The 24,866-nt window shown below is 38.5% G+C and overlaps 1 protein-coding gene across 2 annotated transcripts in view; it reads left to right on the top strand.

Annotated features, from left to right (window-relative positions):
* LOC110518051 (caspase recruitment domain-containing protein 11) overlaps positions 1-24,866 on the top strand; it is a 118,693-nt gene that overhangs the window by 29,924 nt on the left and 63,903 nt on the right. For both annotated transcript variants that reach the window (XM_036972243.1, XM_036972242.1), the window contains 2 exons: positions 3,663-3,800; positions 15,393-15,569. In XM_036972243.1, coding sequence (XP_036828138.1) covers positions 3,663-3,800; positions 15,393-15,569 — 315 coding nt within the window. The remainder of the gene's footprint in view (positions 1-3,662; positions 3,801-15,392; positions 15,570-24,866) is intronic.

The following is a 24,866-nucleotide window of genomic DNA, read 5'->3' as shown; positions in this document are numbered from 1 at the left end:
TATTGATCGATCAGAGACTATACACCGCTTGATGAAAATGTAATTCTTACTAAGCTCAAAACGATTAGTTGTTGCTTTTTTGAAAAAATGCAAACTCCTGTGTAGCTGTATTCTCTGCTACCGCACTAAGTTCCAGGGTCACCTCACACTCATTCTTCCCATACCCATTAGCTCCTCATCTAAAACAGGGAGCTATTTCTTACGCTGAGATATTCTCTATAGCTCTGCTGACCACTCGCACGTCTGCGAGGGCAAGCAGATTCATATCTGTCCCCCATCGTAATGTATTTTCTGATGGTAGAATGTTAACATCAAAACGCTGGTAAATTGAGCTTGTTATTATGGTTTTATGTGATCGTTTCAATTCATAATTGCCTCCCTTTATTGTTTATTTTATTTATCCTGTTTACCGGGTAATGTTGCCCTACATTATCCAGTTTGCTCTTTCATATTCAAGCCGAATTTTTAGAATTAACGTGCGCTTCTTTCAGGGACTCCATGGCTTTATTAAATTTGGCTCTCTATATTCCAGGGAGAAACAGTCCGTTTGTTTTCATGCCACTATTTATTTATTTTTGCTCAGGAGGTGCCTTGCCCCTAAGATTTCTACTGGTGTTCTATTCATTTTTTCAGTTATCTAGTCTGTTTCTTTTAACTTTACTCAGTGTTTTAATTCTATCTGATACTTTTCCTTTTAATTTAATTATTTATAATATCTACACTTTTTACTTATTGGTTCTTACTTATTATATTCTATTCTACTGTTTCTTATTGTTTCTTATTCCTAATTTATCCTATCTTGATCATTTTCTCCAGTCCCACTCTCTTCTGGCTCCTGTAACCTGACACCTTTGCCTTTCCTTCAGGCTGTTATTATCCCGCAGGCTCTCCTGCTGCAGAGCGCTGATTCCTTCTACCGTCCTTCACGGTGCTGTAATGTCACACCTAGGCTATACCTCGTTACTTTATGTGTTTGTTTTCACTATTTCTTCGAGACAGTCTAGGTGAATTTTTACCATATAGTATAATTTGTGCTTACCTGTGTGTTCTTTCTCTCTACTTCACAAACCGTTATACTATATGTGCCTTGTTTAATACTTTTTAACAAGTTCTACAAGTTCTATATATATATATCTATATATATATCTCTTTACGAAGTTTCTATCTTATTCTTATTTTTCCAATATCCATTGATTCTATCCCCCTCCTCTCAGTAAGAGTTAAATGCACTCTCCTTCTCAAATTACACTCAGTCAACTGTCACAGAGGGGCTTGCGCATTCCTTTCCCTGATCAGTTGGCACACACACAGACACACACACACATACACACACACACACACACACTTCTAGCTTGTTAACACAAAGAACCCTCCACTCAGGCGTTTATTCACATTTGTTCATTCACACACTTCGTTTTACCTCACGGTATGACAATACTACTGCCTAATCGGGTCAGCCTGTCTTCATACCCTTTTCACCCATCCAACGCAGACCTCTGTTGTTTTTATTTATTTATTTTATATATATTTATATATATTATTTTTATTTTAAAATATTTTTCTCAGAGCTGTATTATGGCGTGACCTGCTCATTTAGAGACCTCCGTTCAGACAGACGGAGCGTTCTATTTGCAGGATTTGTTTTGCAGTTTAACCTTGCCAAATCGGGCCAACGTTTTTCTGCACTCTTATCTATTCATCCGAGCAGACCCCCTTTCTATTCTATTGGGGCGGTAACCATGAATGCCACCTAAGCAGACCCCTTTTTTCACCTTAAAGGCCGGTATTCGTGGACTTTATGGCGTGACCTGCTCATTTAGAGACCTCCGTTCAGACAGACGGAGCGTTCTATTCGCAGGATTTGTTTTTGCAGTTGAACGTCGCACAATCAGGCCAACGTTTTTCCTGCGTTCTAAATACTCGTCCGTACAGACCTCTTCTATAGAGCGGTAGCCACGAATATTTATTTACCTACTTTTTATTCTACTTTCTAAATATTCGTCCGTTCAGACCTCTTCTATAGAGCGGTAGCCACGAATATTTATTTACCTACTTTTTATTCTACTTTCTAAATATTCGTCCGTTCAGACCTCTTCTATAGAGCGGTAGCCACGAATATTTATTTACCTACTTTTTATTCTACTTTCTAAATATTCGTCCGTTCAGACCTCTTCTATAGAGCGGTAGCCACGAATATTTATTTCACTACTTTTTATTCTACTTTCTAAATATTCGTCCGTTCAGACCTCTTTTATAGAGCGGTAGCCACGAATATTTATTTCACTACTTTTTATTCTACTTTCTAAATATTCGTCCGTTCAGACCTCTTCTATAGAGCGACCAGCCAAGAGCGTCCGGACCCCGTCTCTCCTGGCAAAGCTCGCCAAGTATGTCGTAGATAATTGTTTCAGAAATATAATACTCTCAGAAGAACTTTGTGAATTCAATGTAGACTTTAATACAAGTTATTAAGAGCCGTGCTGGTCCGCGGAACAGCCGCCGCTTCTTAGCACTGGCTCTGCTTTTATACATACATAATATTTGTGTACATCACATATGTAAATAAAGTTACTCCCCCTTAGTATCTGCTTTTGGTTACAACGATGGCAGAGCTCTTTCCATGTTCTAAAAATAATGTATGTACTGCATGCTTATGTTTTACGTGTTAGTCATCAGTTATCTTGCCTATATCTTTCTTCCTGTACCCTGCTGACCACAGCACGTTCAGCTGTCATGAATGCACGTATGGTCTTGGTTAATGTATATCTACAAAAATAGAGTATGGTCTGGGTGTCATATGGCCTGGATATCATCTTTTCTTAATGTGCATGTCCTTGCTACTTCAGCCTAGCAGCCAAACCTATCTACATGCAATGCTGAGCTTTCCTCAATGGTTTGCTCCAACAGTACCAGGTAATAACATGGTTATATACAGGAAGTACCATGTAATAACATGTCTGTAGACAGGAAGTACCAGGTAATAACATGGCTATATACAGGAAGTACCAGGTAATAACATGGCTATAGACAGGAAGTACCAGGTAATAACATGGCTATATACAGGAAGTACCAGGTAAGCAGGTAGGCACGTGGTGTGTTTGTGTGTTTGTAAAGCAAGAGGTGGGGCTATAAAGCAGGAGGGTGTGTCTACAGAGCAGGAGGGTGTGTCTATAAAGGAGGAGGGTGTGTCTATGAAGCAGGAGGTGGGGCTATAAGCAGGAGGGTGTGTCTATAGAGCAGGGGGTGTGTCTATAAAGCAGGGGGTGTGTCTATAAAGGAAGAGGGTGTGTCTGTGTTATCAATCAGATTACACATTAAAAGGCATAACAATAAATTAAATCTACTTTCTCTCCTGGATGTGTGTGTGTGTGTGTGTGTGTGTGTGTGTGTGTGTGTGTGTGTGTGTGTGTGTGTGTGTGTGTGTGTGTGTGTGTGTGTGTGTGTGTGCGTGCGTGTCTGTGTGTATATCTGTGTGTGCGTGCCTGTCTGTGTGTATATACGTGTGTGCGGGCGGGTGTGTGTGTGTGTGCGTGTGTGTGTGTACGCGTGTGTGTGCGTGTGTGTGTGCATGTGTGTGTGTGTGTGTGGGTGTGTGTGTGTGTGTGTGCGCGCGTGTGTGTGCGTGCGTGTGTGTGTGTGTGTGTGTGTGTGTGTGTGTATAGGTCGTCTGTTAGACATTCTTCATGGTAAAGGAGAGCGAGGTTATGTGGTTTTTCTGGAGAGTCTTGAGTTCTATTATCCTGACCTTTACAAGCTGGTGACTGGCAAGGAGCCCACCAGACGCTTCTCCACTATCGTTGGTAAGACACACACACGCACGTGCACACACAGACAGACACGCACGCACGTGCACACACAGACACACTCACGCACGTGCACACACAGACACACACGCACACACGTGCACACAAAGACACATGCACTTTTATATATATATCATCTGTCACTATAACCATTCTGTTACTATAACCATCATCTGTTACTATAACCACTATGTTACTATAGCCATTCTGTTACTATAACCATCATCTGTTACTATAACCACTATGTTACTATAGCCATTCTGTTACTATAACCATCATCTATTACTATAACCATCATCTGTTACTATAACCACTATGTTACTATAACCATTCTGTTACTATAACCATCATCTGTTACTATAACCACTATGTTACTATAGCCATTCTGTTACTATAACCATCATCTATTACTATAACCATCATCTGTTACTATATCCATTCAATTACTATAACCATCATCTGTTACTATAACCATTCAATTACTATAACCATCATCTGTTACTATAACCATCATCTATTACTATAACCATCATCTGTTACTATATCCATTCAATTACTATAACCATCATCTGTTACTATAACCATTCAATTACTATAACCATCATCTGTTACTATAACCATCATCTGTTACTATAACCATTCTGTTACTATAACCATTCTGTTACTATAACCATCATCTGTCACTATAACCACCATCTGTTACTATAGCCACTATGTTACTATAACCATTCTGTTACTATAACCACTATGTTACTATAACCACTATGTTACTATAACCATCATCTGTTACTATAACCATCATCTGTTACTATAACCATCATCTGTTACTATAACCACTATGTTAATATAACCATTCTGTTACTATAACCATCATCTGTTACTATAACCACTATGTTACTATAACCATCATCTGTTACTATAACCATCATCTGTTACTATAACCACTATGTTACTATAGCCATTCTGTTACTATAACCATCATCTATTACTATAACCATCATCTGTTACTATAACCATTCTGTTACTATAACCATCATCTGTTACTATAACCATCATCTGTTACTATAACCATCATCTGTTACTATAACCACTATGTTACTATAGCCATTCTGTTACTATAACCATCATCTATTACTATAACCATCATCTGTTACTATAACCATTCTGTTACTATAACCATCATCTGTTACTATAACCATCATCTGTTACTATAACCACTATGTTACTATAGCCATTCTGTTACTATAACCATCATCTATTACTATAACCATCATCTGTTACTATAACCATTCTGTTACTATAACCATCATCTGTTACTATAACCATCATCTGTTACTATAACCATTCAATTACTATAACCATCATCTGTTACTATAACCACTATGTTACTATAACCATTCTATTACTATAACCATCATCTGTTACTATAACCACTATGTTACTATAACCATTCTGTTACTATAACCATCATCTGTTACTATAACCATTCTGTTACTATAACCATCATCTGTTACTATAACAATTCTATTACTATAACCATCATCTGTTACTATAACCATTCTGTTACTATAACCATTATGTTACTATAACCATCATCTGTTACTATAACCATTCTGTTACAATAACCATCATCTGTTACTATAACCACCATCTGTTAATATAACCATTCTGTTACAATAACCATCATCTGTTACTATGACCATCATCTGTTACTATAACCATTCTATTACTATAACCATTCTGTTACAATAACCATCATCTGTTAATATAACCATTCTGTTACTATAACCATCATATGTTACTATAACCATTCTGTTACTATAATCATCATCTGTTACTATAACCACCATCTGTTACTATAACCATTCTGTTACTATAACCACCATTCTGTTACAATAACCATCATCTGTTACTATAACCATTCTGTTACAATAACCATCATCTGTTACTATAACCATTATGTTACAATAACCATCATCTGTTACTATAACCACTATGTTACTATAACCATTCTGTTACAATAACCATAATCTGTTACTATAACCATTCTGTTACAATAACCATCATCTGTTACTATAACCATTCTGTTACTATGACCATCATCTGTTACTATAACAATTCTATTACTATAACCATTCTGTTACAATAACCATCATCTGTTACTATAACCATCATCTGTTACTATAACCATCATCTGTTACTATAACCACCATCTGTTACTATAACCATTCTGTTACTATAACCACCATTCTGTTACAATAACCATCATCTGTTACTATAATCATTCTGTTACAATAACCATCATCTGTTACTATAACCATTCTGTTACAATAACCATCATCTGTTACTATAACCATTCTGTTACTATAACCATTCTGTTACAATAACCATCATCTGTTACTATAACCATTCTGTTACAATAACCATCATCTGTTACTATAACCATTCTGTTACTATAACCATCATCTGTTACTATAACAATTCTATTACTATAACCATCATCTGTTACTATAACCATTCTGTTACTATAACCATTCTGTTACTATAACCATCATCTGTTAATATAACCATTCTGTTACTATAACCATCATCTGTTACTATAACCATCATCTGTTACTATAACCACCATCTGTTACTATAACCATTCTGTTACTATAACCACCATTCTGTTACAATAACCATCATCTGTTACTATAACCATTCTGTTACTATAACCATCATCTGTTACTATAACCATTCTGTTACTATAACCATCACCTGTTACTATAACAATTCTATTACTATAACCATCATCTGTTACTATAACCATTCTGTTACTATAACCATTCTGTTACTATAACCATCATCTGTTACTATAACCATCATCTGTTAATATAACCATTGTATGTTACTATAACCATTCTGTTACTATAACCACAATCTGTTACTATAACCGTTATGTTACTATAACCACCATATGTTAATATAACCGTTCTGTTACTATAACAACCATCTGTTACTATAACAATCATCTGTTACTATAACCATCATCTGTTACTATAACCATTCGGTTACTATAACCATTCTATTACTATAACCATTCTGTTACTATAACCATCATCTGTTACTATAACCATTCTGTTACTATAACAATCATCTGTTACTATAACCATAATCTGTTACTATAACCATTCTGTTACTATAACCATTCTATTACTATAACCATTCTGTTACTATAACCACCATCTGTTACTATAACAATCATCTGTTACTATAACCATTCTGTTACTATAACCATCATCTGTTACTATAACCATCATCTGTTACTATAACCATTCTGTTACTATAACAATCATCTGTTACTATAAGCATAATCTGTTACTAGAACCATTCTGTTACTATAACCATTCTGTTACTATAACCATTATGTTACTATAACCATCATCTGTTACTATAACCATCATCTGTTACGATAACCATTCTGTTACTATAACCATTATGTTACTATAACCATCATCTGTTCATATAACAATCATCTGTTACTATAACCATTATGTTACTATAACCATTCTGTTACTATAACATTATGTTACTATAACCATCATCTGTTACTATAACCATCATCTGTTACTATAACCATTCTGTTACTATAACCATTCTGTTACTATAACCATCATCTGTTACTATAACAATCATCTGTTACTATAACCATTCTGTTACTATAACCATTCTGTTACTATAACAATCATATGTTACTATAACCATCATCTGTTACTATAACCATTCTGTTACTATAACCGTTCTGTTACTATAACCACCATCTGTTACTATAACAATCATCTGTTACTATAACCATCATCTGTTACTATAACCATTCTGTTACTATAGCCATCATCTGTTACTATAACCATTCTGTTACTATAACCATTCTGTTACTATAACCATAATCTGTTACTATAACCACTATGTTACTATAACCATCATCTGTTACTATAACCATCATATGTTACTATAACCATCATCTGTTACTATAACCATCATCTGTTAATATAACCATAATCTGTTATTATAACCATTCTGTTACTATAACCATTCTGTTAAAATAACCATTCTGTTAATATAACCATTTTGTAACGATAACCATCATCTGTTACTATAACCATTCTGTTACTATAACCATTCTGTTACTATAACCACCATCTGTTACTATAGCCATTCTGTTAATATAACCATTATGTTAATATAACCATTCTGTAACTATAACCATCATCTGTTACTATAACCATTCTGTTACTCTAACCATTCTATTACTATAACCATTCTGTTACTATAACCATCATCTGTTACTATAACCATTCTGTTACTATAACCATTCTGTTACTATAACCAGTCTGTTACTATAACCATTATGTTACTATAACCATAATATGTTACTATAACCATCATCTGTTACTATAGCCATCATCTGTTACTATCAACATTCTGTTACTATAACCATTCTGTTACAATTTACCATTCTGTTACAATAACCATCATCTGTTACTTTAACCATTCTGTAACTATAACTATCATCTATTACTATAACCATCATCTGTTATTATAACCATTCTGTTACTATAACCATTCTGTTGCTATAACCATTCTGTTACTATAACCATTCTGTTACTATAACCATTTTGTTACTATAACAATTCTGTTACTATAACCATTCTGTTACTATAACCATCATCTGTTACTATAACAATTCTGTTACTATAGCCATCATCTGTAACTATAACCATCCTATTGCTATAACCATTCTGTTACTATAACCATTCTGTTACTATAACCATCATCTGTTATTATAACCATTCTGTTACTATAACCATCATCTGTTACTATAACCACTATGTTACTATAGCCATTCTGTTACTATAACCATCATCTATTACTATAACCATCATCTGTTACTATAACCACTATGTTACTATAACCATTCTGTTACTATAACCATCATCTGTTACTATAACCACTATGTTACTATAGCCATTCTGTTACTATAACCATCATCTATTACTATAACCATCATCTGTTACTATATCCATTCAATTACTATAACCATCATCTGTTACTATAACCATTCAATTACTATAACCATCATCTGTTACTATAACCATCATCTATTACTATAACCATCATCTGTTACTATATCCATTCAATTACTATAACCATCATCTGTTACTATAACCATTCAATTACTATAACCATCATCTGTTACTATAACCATCATCTGTTACTATAACCATTCTGTTACTATAACCATTCTGTTACTATAACCATCATCTGTCACTATAACCACCATCTGTTACTATAGCCACTATGTTACTATAACCATTCTGTTACTATAACCACTATGTTACTATAACCACTATGTTACTATAACCATCATCTGTTACTATAACCATCATCTGTTACTATAACCATCATCTGTTACTATAACCACTATGTTAATATAACCATTCTGTTACTATAACCATCATCTGTTACTATAACCACTATGTTACTATAACCATCATCTGTTACTATAACCATCATCTGTTACTATAACCACTATGTTACTATAGCCATTCTGTTACTATAACCATCATCTATTACTATAACCATCATCTGTTACTATAACCATTCTGTTACTATAACCATCATCTGTTACTATAACCATCATCTGTTACTATAACCATCATCTGTTACTATAACCACTATGTTACTATAGCCATTCTGTTACTATAACCATCATCTATTACTATAACCATCATCTGTTACTATAACCATTCTGTTACTATAACCATCATCTGTTACTATAACCATCATCTGTTACTATAACCACTATGTTACTATAGCCATTCTGTTACTATAACCATCATCTATTACTATAACCATCATCTGTTACTATAACCATTCTGTTACTATAACCATCATCTGTTACTATAACCATCATCTGTTACTATAACCATTCAATTACTATAACCATCATCTGTTACTATAACCACTATGTTACTATAACCATTCTATTACTATAACCATCATCTGTTACTATAACCACTATGTTACTATAACCATTCTGTTACTATAACCATCATCTGTTACTATAACCATTCTGTTACTATAACCATCATCTGTTACTATAACAATTCTATTACTATAACCATCATCTGTTACTATAACCATTCTGTTACTATAACCATTATGTTACTATAACCATCATCTGTTACTATAACCATTCTGTTACAATAACCATCATCTGTTACTATAACCACCATCTGTTAATATAACCATTCTGTTACAATAACCATCATCTGTTACTATGACCATCATCTGTTACTATAACCATTCTATTACTATAACCATTCTGTTACAATAACCATCATCTGTTAATATAACCATTCTGTTACTATAACCATCATCTGTTACTATAACCATTCTGTTACTATAATCATCATCTGTTACTATAACCACCATCTGTTACTATAACCATTCTGTTACTATAACCACCATTCTGTTACAATAACCATCATCTGTTACTATAACCATTCTGTTACAATAACCATCATCTGTTACTATAACCATTATGTTACAATAACCATCATCTGTTACTATAACCACTATGTTACTATAACCATTCTGTTACAATAACCATAATCTGTTACTATAACCATTCTGTTACAATAACCATCATCTGTTACTATAACCATTCTGTTACTATGACCATCATCTGTTACTATAACAATTCTATTACTATAACCATTCTGTTACAATAACCATCATCTGTTACTATAACCATCATCTGTTACTATAACCATCATCTGTTACTATAACCACCATCTGTTACTATAACCATTCTGTTACTATAACCACCATTCTGTTACAATAACCATCATCTGTTACTATAATCATTCTGTTACAATAACCATCATCTGTTACTATAACCATTCTGTTACAATAACCATCATCTGTTACTATAACCATTCTGTTACTATAACCATTCTGTTACAATAACCATCATCTGTTACTATAACCATTCTGTTACAATAACCATCATCTGTTACTATAACCATTCTGTTACTATAACCATCATCTGTTACTATAACAATTCTATTACTATAACCATCATCTGTTACTATAACCATTCTGTTACTATAACCATTCTGTTACTATAACCATCATCTGTTAATATAACCATTCTGTTACTATAACCATCATCTGTTACTATAACCATCATCTGTTACTATAACCACCATCTGTTACTATAACCATTCTGTTACTATAACCACCATTCTGTTACAATAACCATCATCTGTTACTATAACCATTCTGTTACTATAACCATCATCTGTTACTATAACCATTCTGTTACTATAACCATCACCTGTTACTATAACAATTCTATTACTATAACCATCATCTGTTACTATAACCATTCTGTTACTATAACCATTCTGTTACTATAACCATCATCTGTTACTATAACCATCATCTGTTAATATAACCATTGTATGTTACTATAACCATTCTGTTACTATAACCACAATCTGTTACTATAACCGTTATGTTACTATAACCACCATATGTTAATATAACCGTTCTGTTACTATAACAACCATCTGTTACTATAACAATCATCTGTTACTATAACCATCATCTGTTACTATAACCATTCGGTTACTATAACCATTCTATTACTATAACCATTCTGTTACTATAACCATCATCTGTTACTATAACCATTCTGTTACTATAACAATCATCTGTTACTATAACCATAATCTGTTACTATAACCATTCTGTTACTATAACCATTCTATTACTATAACCATTCTGTTACTATAACCACCATCTGTTACTATAACAATCATCTGTTACTATAACCATTCTGTTACTATAACCATCATCTGTTACTATAACCATCATCTGTTACTATAACCATTCTGTTACTATAACAATCATCTGTTACTATAAGCATAATCTGTTACTAGAACCATTCTGTTACTATAACCATTCTGTTACTATAACCATTATGTTACTATAACCATCATCTGTTACTATAACCATCATCTGTTACGATAACCATTCTGTTACTATAACCATTATGTTACTATAACCATCATCTGTTCATATAACAATCATCTGTTACTATAACCATTATGTTACTATAACCATTCTGTTACTATAACATTATGTTACTATAACCATCATCTGTTACTATAACCATCATCTGTTACTATAACCATTCTGTTACTATAACCATTCTGTTACTATAACCATCATCTGTTACTATAACAATCATCTGTTACTATAACCATTCTGTTACTATAACCATTCTGTTACTATAACAATCATATGTTACTATAACCATCATCTGTTACTATAACCATTCTGTTACTATAACCGTTCTGTTACTATAACCACCATCTGTTACTATAACAATCATCTGTTACTATAACCATCATCTGTTACTATAACCATTCTGTTACTATAGCCATCATCTGTTACTATAACCATTCTGTTACTATAACCATTCTGTTACTATAACCATAATCTGTTACTATAACCACTATGTTACTATAACCATCATCTGTTACTATAACCATCATATGTTACTATAACCATCATCTGTTACTATAACCATCATCTGTTAATATAACCATAATCTGTTATTATAACCATTCTGTTACTATAACCATTCTGTTAAAATAACCATTCTGTTAATATAACCATTTTGTAACGATAACCATCATCTGTTACTATAACCATTCTGTTACTATAACCATTCTGTTACTATAACCACCATCTGTTACTATAGCCATTCTGTTAATATAACCATTATGTTAATATAACCATTCTGTAACTATAACCATCATCTGTTACTATAACCATTCTGTTACTCTAACCATTCTATTACTATAACCATTCTGTTACTATAACCATCATCTGTTACTATAACCATTCTGTTACTATAACCATTCTGTTACTATAACCAGTCTGTTACTATAACCATTATGTTACTATAACCATAATATGTTACTATAACCATCATCTGTTACTATAGCCATCATCTGTTACTATCAACATTCTGTTACTATAACCATTCTGTTACAATTTACCATTCTGTTACAATAACCATCATCTGTTACTTTAACCATTCTGTAACTATAACTATCATCTATTACTATAACCATCATCTGTTATTATAACCATTCTGTTACTATAACCATTCTGTTGCTATAACCATTCTGTTACTATAACCATTCTGTTACTATAACCATTTTGTTACTATAACAATTCTGTTACTATAACCATTCTGTTACTATAACCATCATCTGTTACTATAACAATTCTGTTACTATAGCCATCATCTGTAACTATAACCATCCTATTGCTATAACCATTCTGTTACTATAACCATTCTGTTACTATAACCATCATCTGTTATTATAACCATTCTGTTACTTAAATCATCATCTGTTACTATAATCATAATCTGTTACTATAATAATCATCTGCTACTATAACCATTCTGTTACTACAACCACTCTGTTACTATAACAACCATCTGTTACTATAACCATTATGTTACTATAACCATTCTGTTACTATAACCATCATCTGTTACTATTACCATCGTCTGTTACTATTAACCATCATCTGTTACTATAACCATTCTGTTACTATAACAATCATCTGATACTATAACCATCATCTGTTACTATAACCATTCTGTTACTATAACCACCATCTGTTACTATAACAATCATCTGTTACTATAACCATCATCTGTTACTATAACCATTCTGTTACTATAACCATTCTCTGTTACTATAACCACTATGTTACTATAACCATTCTGTTACTATAACCACCATCTGTTACTATAACAATCATCTGTTACTATAACAATCATCTGTTACTATAGCCATCATCTGTTACTATCAACATTCTGTTACTATAACCATTCTGTTACAATAACCATTCTGTTACAATAACCATCATCTGTTACTTTAACCATTCTGTAACTATAACTATCATCTATTACTATAACCATCATCTGTTATTATAACCATTCTGTTACTATAACCATTCTGTTACTATAACCATTCTGTTACTATAACCATTCTGTTACTATAACCATTTTGTTACTATAACAATTCTGTTACTATAACCATTCTGTTACTATAACCATCATCTGTTACTATAACAATTCTGTTACTATAGCCATCATCTGTAACTATAACCATCCTATTGCTATAACCATTCTGTTACTATAACCATTCTGTTACTATAACCATCATCTGTTATTATAACCATTCTGTTACTTAAATCATCATCTGTTACTATAATCATAATCTGTTACTATAATAATCATCTGCTACTATAACCATTCTGTTACTACAACCACTCTGTTACTATAACAACCATCTGTTACTATAACCATTATGTTACTATAACCATTCTGTTACTATAACCATCATCTGTTACTATTACCATCGTCTGTTACTATTAACCATCATCTGTTACTATAACCATTCTGTTACTATAACACTCATCTGATACTATAACCATCATCTGTTACTATAACCATTCTGTTACTATAACCACCATCTGTTACTATAACAATCATCTGTTACTATAACCATCATCTGTTACTATAACCATTCTGTTACTATAACCATCATCTATTACTATAACCACTATGTTACTATAACCATTCTGTTACTATAACCACCATCTGTTACTATAACAATCATCTGTTACTATAACAATCATCTGTTACTATAACATCATCTGTTACGATAACCATTCTGTTACTATAACCATTCTATTACTATAACCATTCTGTTACTATAACCATTCTGTTACTATAACCATCATCTGTTACTATAACCATTCTGTTACTATAACCATTCTGTTACTATAACCATCATCTGTTACTATAACCATTCTGTTACTATAACCATTCTGTTACTATAACCATCATCTGTTACTATAACCATTCTGTTACTATAACCATTCTGTTACTATAACCACCATCTGTTACTATAACCATCATCTGTTACTATAACCATCATCTGTTACTATAACCATCATCTGTTACTATAACCATTCTGTTACTATAACCATTCTGTTACTATAACCATCATCTGTTACTATAACCATTCTGTTACTATAACCACCATCTGTTACTATAACCATCATCTGTTACTATAACCATCATCTGTTACTATAACCATAATCTGTTACTATAACCATTCTGTTACTATAACCATTCTATTACTATAACCATTCGGTTACTATAACCACTCTGTTACTATAACCCTTATGTTACTATAACCATTCTGTTACTCTAACCATTCTGTTAATATAACCATTATTTTACTATAACCATCATCTGTTACTATAACCACCATCTGTTACTATAACCACCATCTGTTACTATAACCATTCTGTTACTATAACCATTCTGTTACTATAACCCTTCTGTTACTATAACCATCATCTGTGTAAACAGGAAAACAGACCATGTGGAGTTGTGGAGAGTTTTGACGGTTGTCTCACTGCATGTGTGTGTGTTGTTTGTAGTGGAGGAGGGTCATGAAGGGTTAACCCAGTTCCTGATGAATGAAGTCATCAAGCTACAGCAGCAGGCCAAAGCTAAAGATGTCCAGAGAGTTGACCTCATTGGGAAACAGCGCACCCTGGAGGATGAACAGAAAAAACTACGCCTGACCAACCAGGAACTATCAGCCTTCCAGCAGAGTAATAGCATTATTATTATTAGTGTTATTAGTATTATTATTAGTAGTACTAGTAGTAGTAGTAGTTGTACTAGTAGTAGTAGTAGTAGTAGTAGTAGTAGTAGTAGTAGTAGTAGTATTAGTATTAGTATTAGTAGTAGTAGTATTAGTAGTAGTAGTATTAGTAGTAGTAAGAGTGGGAGTAGTAGTAGCATTGTTGTTGTTATATTATTATTATTATTATTATTATTATTATTATTAGTAGTAGTAGTAGTAGTATTGTTATTATTATTATTATTTTTAGTAGTAGTAGTAGCAGTACTAGTAGTAGCAGAATTGTTGTTGTTGTTATTATTATTATTATTATTGTTATTATTATTATTACTAGTAGTAGTAGTAGTACTTGTAGAAGTAGTATTGTTTTTATTATTATTATTAGTAGTAGTAGTAGTACTAGTAGTTATAATAATAATAATAATAATTAATACTAGTAGTAGTAGTAGTAGTACTACTACTAGTAGTAGTATTGTTGTTATTATTGTTATTATTATTATTATTATGATTAGTAGTAGTATTAGCAGTAGTAGTAGTATTGCTGCTATTATTATTATTATTATTAGTTTATAGTATTATTATTATTATTAGTAGTAGTAGTAGTATTGTTATTATTATTATTATTATTAGTAGTAGTAGTAGTAGCAGTAGTAGTACTAGTAGTAGTATTGTTGCTATTATTATTATAATAATTATTAGTAGGAGTAGTAGTAGTAGTAGTATTGTTGTTATTATGATGATGATTATTATTATTATTTGTAGCAGTAGCAGTACTAGTACTAGTAGTAGTAGTATTGTTGTTATTCCTATTATTATTAGTAGTACCAGTACTAGTAGTAGTAGTATTGTTGTTATTCCTATTATTATTAGTAGTACCAGTACTAGTAGTAGTAGTATTGTTGTTATTCCTATTATTATTATTAGTAGTAGTATTGTTGTTGTTGTTATTATTATTATTATTATTAGTAGTAGTAGTAGTAGTAGTAGTTGTAGTACTAGGACTAGTAGTAGTAATATGGTTGCTATTATTATTATTATTAGTAGTTGTAGTATTGTTGTTATTATTATTATTAGTCGTAGTAGTAGTAGTAGTAGTAGTAGTAGTAGTAGTAGTACTAGTATTAGTAGTATTGTTGCTACTATTATTATTATTATTAGTATTAGTAGTATTGCTGTTATTATTATTAGTATTATTATTATTAGCACTAGTAGTATTGTAATTATTATTATTATTATTATTATTATTTGTAATAGCAGTGTTAACCTTCGCAAGGCTGCTGGACCAGATGGCATCCCTAGCTGCGTCCTCAGAGCATGCACAGACTAGCTGGCTGGTGTGTTTAAGGACATATTCAATCAATCCCCATCCCAGTCTGTTGTCCCCACATGTTTCAAAGATGGCCACCATTGTTCCTGTACCCAAGAAGGAAAAAATAACTGAACTAAATGACTACCGCTCCGTAGCACTGACTTCTGTCATCATGAAGTGCTTTGAGAGACTAATCAAGGATCATATCACCTCCACCTTACCGGCCCCCCTAGACCCACTTCAGTTTGCATACTGTCCCAAAAGGTCCACAAACGATGCTATCTTTATCACACTGCCTGCCCTATCCCATCTGGACAAGAACCCTAACCCTAACCCTAACCTCGACAACATCCGGTGAAATTGCAGAGCGCGAAATTCAAAAAACAAAATTCATAATATTAAACATTCATGAAAATGTGTCATACATGATTCTTTAGCTTAGAATCTTGGTAATCGAACCTCTTTGTCAGATTTACAATAGGCTTTACGGCGAAAGCATAGCATTTGATTGTCTGAGGACAGCGCCCCGCATACATTCAGCATAGTCATATTTTCCAAAGCAGCACGGGTGTCTCAAAATCCGAAATAACAATAAAATAAATTACTTACCTTTGAAGATCGTCATCTGTTGGCAATCCAATTGTTACGATCTACTAGGTGTGGTGGTTGGAATCAGGCGCAGAGAGCAGGGTTCAGTCGTCTCTTCACATTTATTCCCCAGCGCAACAAAAACAGTCACGCCAACACACAGGGCGTAAAATAAGTTGCCAGTCAAAAACAACAGGACTAAACAGTCCGGAGAATAAATACAGGAAAAAATCACACCATCAAAACACAGAGTAACAAAAACAAGCCCGCACAAATACCCAGCGGGCCTAGTGCCCCTAAATACCCTACAAACAAATCCTAATACAAAACAGGTGTACCCAATTAACCAATAACCCAAAACAAACGGAAAGGGAATCGATGGCAGCTAATAGGCCGGCGACGACGACCGCCGAGCACCGCCCGAACAGGAAGAGGCACCATCCTCGGCGAGGTTCGTGACAGTACCCCCCCCCCTGACGCGCGGCCCCTGCAGCGCGCCGACCCCGGCCTCGAGGACGACCCGGAGGACGAGGCGCAGGGCGATCCGGGTGGAGGCGATGGAAATCCCTCAAGAGGGAAGGATCTAAAATGTCCCTCCCCGGTACCCAGCACCTCTCCTCCGGACCGTACCCCTCCCAGTCCACGAGGTACTGCAGGCCCCTCACCCGGCGTCTCGAGTCCAGAATAGCTCGTACTGTGTACGCCGGGGACCCCTCGATGTCCAGAGGGGGTGGAGGGACCTCCGGTACCTCACCGTCTTGTAGGGGACCAGCTACCACCGGCCTGAGGAGAGACACATGAAACGAGGGGTTAATACGATAATAAGAGGGAAGTTGCAATCTATAACACACCTCGTTTATCCTCCTCAGGACTTTAAATGGCCCCACACACTGCGGCCCCAGCTTCCGGCAGGGCAGGCGGAGGGGCAGGTTTCGGGTCGAGAGCCAGACCCTGTCCCCTGGTGCGAACACCGGGGCCTCACTGCGGTGGCGGTCAGCGTCTCTCTTCTGCCGTTCACTGGCCTGCCTGAGAGAATCCTGGACTGCCCGCCAGGTCTCTCTAGAGCGCTGTACCCACTCCTCCACCGCAGGAGCCTCGGTCTGACTCTGATGCCATGGAGCCAGGACCGGCTGGTAGCCCAGTACACATTCGAATGGCGACATATTCGTGGACGAATGCCGAAGAGAATTCTGGGCTAACTCTGCCCACAGGACGTACCTCGCCCATTCTCCTGGCCGGTCCTGGCAATACGACCTCAGAAACCTGCCCACTTCCTGGTTTACTCTCTCCACCTGCCCATTACTTTCGGGGTGATAACCAGAGGTAAGGCTGACCGAGATCCCCAGACGCTCCATAAATGCCTTCCAAACCCGAGATGTGAACTGGGGACCCCGATCGGAGACGATATCCTCTGGAACCCCATAGTGCCGGAAGACGTGGGTAAAAAGAGCCTCTGCAGTCTGTAGGGCCGTAGGGAGACCAGGCAATGGGAGGAGACGGCAGGACTTAGAGAACCGATCCACAACGACCAAAACGGTAGTGTTCCCCTGAGATGGGGGAAGATCAGTAAGGAAATCTACCGAGAGATGGGACCATGGCCGTGGAACCGGGAGGGGCTGTAACTTCCCTCTAGGAAGGTGCCTAGGAGCCTTACTCTGGGCGCATACCGAACAGGAAGATACATAGAGCCTCACATCCCTAGCTAAGGTGGGCCACCAGTATTTCCCTCTAAGACCCCGCACTGTCCTATCGATCCCCGGATGACCCGCAGACGGTAGTGTGTGAGCCCACCGAATCAACTTATCACGGACACCAAGCGGTACGTAACTTCTACCAGTCGGACACTGTGCAGGCGCAGGTTCAACCCTCAACGCCCGCTCGATGTCCGCGTCCACCTCCCATACCACTGGGGCCACCAGCCGAGAAGCTGGGAGGATGGGAGTGGGTTCGATAGACCGGTCCTCGGTGTCATAGAGACGGGACAGCGCGTCGGCCTTAGTGTTGAGGGAACCTGGTCTGTAAGAGATCGTAAATCTAAAACGTGTAAAGAACATGGCCCACCTAGCCTGACGCGGATTCAGTCTCCTCGCTGCTCGAATATACTCCAGATTACGGTGATCAGTCCAGATGAGAAAAGGGTGTTTAGCCCCCTCTAGCCAGTGTCTCCACACCTTCAGGGCCTTTACCATAGCTAGTAACTCCCGGTCCCCCACATCATAGTTCCGCTCTGCCGGACCCAGCTTCTTAGAAAAGAAAGCGCAGGGACGGAGCTTCGGTGGCGTGCCCGAGCGCTGAGACAGCACGGCTCCAACCCCAGCCTCGGACGCATCCACCTCCACTATGAATGCTAACGAAGGGTCCGGATGCGCCAACACGGGAGCCCCAGTGAACAGTGCCTTCAACTGGTTGAAGGCTCCATCAGCCTCTGCTGACCACCGCAAACGCACCGGCCCCCCCTTCAGCAGTGAGGTAATGGGCGCCGCTACTTGGCCAAAACCCCGGATAAACCTCCGGTAGTAATTGGCAAACCCTAAAAACCGCTGCACCTCCTTTACCGTGGTCGGAGTCGGCCAATTACGCACGGCGTTAACGCGGTCACACTCCATCATCATCCCCGAGCTGGAAATGCGATAACCCAAGAAGGAAACGGCTGGTTTGGAGAACACACATTTCTCAGCCTTGACGTATAGGTCATGCTCCAGCAGTCGCCCAAGCACCTTGCGCACCAGGGAAACATGCGCGGCGCGTGTGGCAGAATAAATCAAGATGTCATCAATATAGACTACCACACCCTGCCCGTGCAAGTCCCTGAGAATCTCATCTACAAAGGATTGAAAGACGGCTGGAGCATTTTTCAACCCATACGGCATGACGAGGTACTCATAGTGGCCTGATGTGGTACTAAACGCTGTTTTCCACTCGTCTCCTCCCCGAATACGCACCAGATTATACGCGCTCCTGAGGTCCAGTTTTGTGAAGAAACGCGCTCCGTGGAATGATTCCACCGCCGTAGCGATGAGAGGTAGCGGATAACTAAAACCCACTGTGATCGAATTGAGACCTCGATAATCAATGCACGGACGCAGACCTCCCTCCTTTTTCCTCACAAAAAAAAAACTCGAGGAGACGGGTGACATGGAGGGCCGAATGTACCCCTGTCTCAGAGCTTCCGTGACATATGTTTCCATAGCCAGCGTCTCCTCCTGTGACAGTGGGTACACATGACTCCGGGGAAGTGCAGCGTTCTCCAGGAGGTTTATCACGCAATCCCACCGTCGATGGGGTGGTAATTTGGTCGCCTTCTTCTTACTAAAAGCGATAGCCAAATCGGCATATTCTGGGGGAATGCGCACGGTGGAAACCTGGTCTGGACTCTCCACCGTCGTGGCACCGATGGAAACTCCTATACACCTCTCTGAACACTTGTCTGACCACCCCTTAAGAGCCCCCTGTTTCCAGGAAATAAGGGGATTGTGAATAGCCAGCCAGGGAACCCCCAACACCACCGGAAACCCAGGTGAATCAATAAGGTAGAAACTGATCCTCTCCCTATGATTCCCCTGCGTTACCATGTCCAGCGGAATCGTGGCCTCCCTGACCAGCCCTGACCCTAGCGGTCGGCTATCTAAGGAGTGCACGGGGACAGGTGGGTCTATCTGCACTAACGGAATACCCAATTTACGGGCGAGTCCACGATCCATAAAACTCACAGCTGCGCCTGAATCGACTAGCGCCTTATGCTGAAGAGAGGGGAAAAAAGCAGGGAAAAAAATTAACAAAAACATGTGACCAACAGGGAGCTCTGGGTGAGTTTGGTGCTTACTCACCTGGGGTGGCCGAGGAGCGTTCTGCCGACCATCTCGACTCCCAGAAGGACTCCTCCAACACCGGTCCGAAGTGTGTCCTCTCCGTCCACAATAGGAGCAGGAGGAGCCCCCTCTGATCCCCCTAGATGCAGCTCCTCCCAACTCCATCGGAGTGGGAGTGGGAGAGCTGGAAGGTGGAATTAACAGGACCCCTTCTGAACGCCCGCGGGCAGCTAGCAGGTTGTCCAATCGAATAGACATGTCTATTAGTTCATCCAGGGAGAGAGTTGTGTCCCTGCAAGCCAGCTCCCGGCGGACGTCCTCCCGGAGACTACACCGGTAATGGTCCATCAGGGCCCTGTCATTCCACCCAGCACCAGCAGCTAGGGTCCTAAACTCCAACGCGAAGTCCTGCGCGCTCCTCGTCTCCTGTCTGAGGTGGAACAGTCGCTCACCCGCCGCTTTACCCTCTGGTGGATGATCGAACACTGCTCGGAAACGGCGGGTGAACTCCAGGTAGTTGTCCCGAGCCGAGTCTGGACTGTTCCAGACTGCGTTAGCCCAATCCAGGGCCCTGCCCGTTAAACAGGAGACGAGGAGGCTCACACTCTCCTCACCCGAGGGAGCCGGACGCTCGGTAGCCAGGTAGAGCTCCAGCTGGAGCAAAAATCCCCGGCACCCAGCAGCCGCTCCATCGTACTCCCTCGGGGGGGAGAGACGTAGTGCGCCGGACCCAGAGGACGACGTAGGTGGAGTAGGTGGTGTCGGCAGTGGGGGAGCTGGGGTAGACGTCGGGAGACCACTCCTCTCCCATCGTTCCATCCTCTCCATCATCTGGTCCATCGCGGTACCAATCCGATGGAGGACAGCTGTGTGGTGATGAACGCGCTCCTCCATAGTGGGGAGAGGAGTGGTCGCTGCTCCTGCTGACTCCATTTCGAAGGTGCGGGCTTCTGTTACGATCTACTAGGTGTGGTGGTTGGAATCAGGCGCAGAGAGCAGGGTTCAGTCGTCTCTTCACATTTATTCCCCAGCGCAACAAAAACAGTCACGCCAACACACAGGGCGTAAAATAAGTTGCCAGTCAAAAACAACAGGACTAAACAGTCCGGAGAATAAATACAGGAAAAAATCACACCATCAAAACACAGAGTAACAAAAACAAGCCCGCACAAATACCCAGCGGGCCTAGTGCCCCTAAATACCCTACAAACAAATCCTAATACAAAACAGGTGTACCCAATTAACCAATAACCCAAAACAAACGGAAAGGGAATCGATGGCAGCTAATAGGCCGGCGACGACGACCGCCGAGCACCGCCCGAACAGGAAGAGGCACCATCCTCGGCGAGGTTCGTGACACCAATGGGTCCCAGGAACACAATAAATGGTTGTTTTGTTCAATAAAGTCCCTCTCTATATCCCAGTTTTGTTGGCTTGTTCTGTTCAGTAATCCACTGGCTCAATGGCGTTCAAGACATGCAGACGAATACATCCTAATAGTACCAGTAAAGTTCATCAAAACAAGTCAAACAATGTTTCTAATTAATCCTTAGGTTCTCAAATATCTATATAATCGATAATATTTCAACCGGACAATAGCGTATTCAATAGAAAGGAAAAAAACCTTACAGCGTGCACACAGTCATCGTGACAGTGAAAGTGGACACTTGCCAAAAAGTCTAATTCTTGTTTTTTTTCATAAAACAAGCCTGAAACCATGTCTAAAGACTGTTGACATCTAGTGGAAGCCATAGGAACTGCAATCTGGGAGTTATTCCTTTCATTGTTCCATAGCAAAGCATGTAAATGGACAAGGAGGTCAAAAAATCCCATTTCCTGAATGGATTTTCCTCTGGTTTTCACCTGCCATATCAGTTCTGTTATACTCATAGAAATGATTTGAACAGTTTTAGAAATTTGAGTGTTTTCTATCAAAATCGACCAATTATATGCATATCCTAGCATCTGGGCCTGAGTAACAGGCAGTTTACTCTGGGCACACCAGACTCTCCGACATTCAGGATACTGCCCCCTAACCTTATGAAGTTATTAAATAATGCCACTTTAATAATGTTTACATATCTTACATTACTCATATCATATGTATATACTGTATTTTATGCCATCTATTGCACCTTGCCTATGCCGCTCAAGAGAACTGCTCCTTAAAGTAACCACCAAACACTCACACGGAAAACAAACACCCACAAACCAAAAGTGAAACCCAGGCAACCTAAGTATGATTCTCAATCAGAGACAACTAACGACACCTGACTCTGATTGAGAACCATACTAGGCCGAACACAAAAACCAACATAGAAAAACAAACATAGACTGCCCACCCCAACTCACGCCCTGACCATACTAAAACAAACATAGACTGCCCACCCCAACTCACGCCCTGACCATACTAAAACAAACATAGACTGCCCACCCCAACTCACGCCCTGAGCATACTAAAACTAACATAGACTGCCCACCCCAACTCACGCCCTGAGCATACTAAAACTAACATAGACTGCCCACCCCAACTCACGCCCTGACCATACTAAAACAAACATAGACTGCCCACCCCAACTCACGCCCTGACCATACTAAAACAAACATAGACTGCCCACCCCAACTCACGCCCTGAGCATACTAAAACTAACATAGACTGCCCACCCCAACTCACGCCCTGACCATACTAAAACAAACATAGACTGCCCACCCCAACTCACGCCCTGACCATACTAAAACTAACATAGACAACCCACCCAACTCACGCCCTGACCATACTAAAACTAACATAGACTGCCCACCCCAACTCACGCCCTGACCATACTAAAACAAACATAGACTGCCCACCCCAACTCACGCCCTGACCATACTAAAACAAACATAGACTGCCCACCCCAACTCACGCCCTGACCATACTAAAACTAACATAGACTGCCCACCCCAACTCACGCCCTGACCATACTAAAACTAACATAGACTGCCCACCCCAACTCACGCCCTGACCATACTAAAACAAACATAGACTGCCCACCCCAACTCACGCCCTGATCATACTAAAACTAACATAGACTGCCCACCCCAACTCACGCCCTGACCATACTAAAACTAACATAGACTGCCCACCCCAACTCACGCCCTGACCATACTAAAACTAACATAGACTGCCCACCCCAACTCACGCCCTGACCATACTAAAACAAACATAGACTGCCCACCCCAACTCACGCCCTGAGCATACTAAAACTAACATAGACTGCCCACCCCAACTCACGCCCTGAGCATACTAAAACTAACATAGACTGCCCACCCCAACTCACGCCCTGACCATACTAAAACAAACATAGACTGCCCACCCCAACTCACGCCCTGACCATACTAAAACAAACATAGACTGCCCACCCCAACTCACGCCCTGAGCATACTAAAACTAACATAGACTGCCCACCCCAACTCACGCCCTGACCATACTAAAACAAACATAGACTGCCCACCCCAACTCACGCCCTGACCATACTAAAACTAACATAGACAGCCCACCCAACTCACGCCCTGACCATAC

The sequence above is a fragment of the Oncorhynchus mykiss genome, unplaced genomic scaffold (genome assembly GCF_013265735.2).
Source record: "Oncorhynchus mykiss isolate Arlee unplaced genomic scaffold, USDA_OmykA_1.1 un_scaffold_130, whole genome shotgun sequence".
NCBI classification, from domain to species: Eukaryota; Metazoa; Chordata; class Actinopteri; order Salmoniformes; family Salmonidae; genus Oncorhynchus; species Oncorhynchus mykiss.
This window is presented reverse-complemented; position numbering and strand designations above follow the sequence as displayed.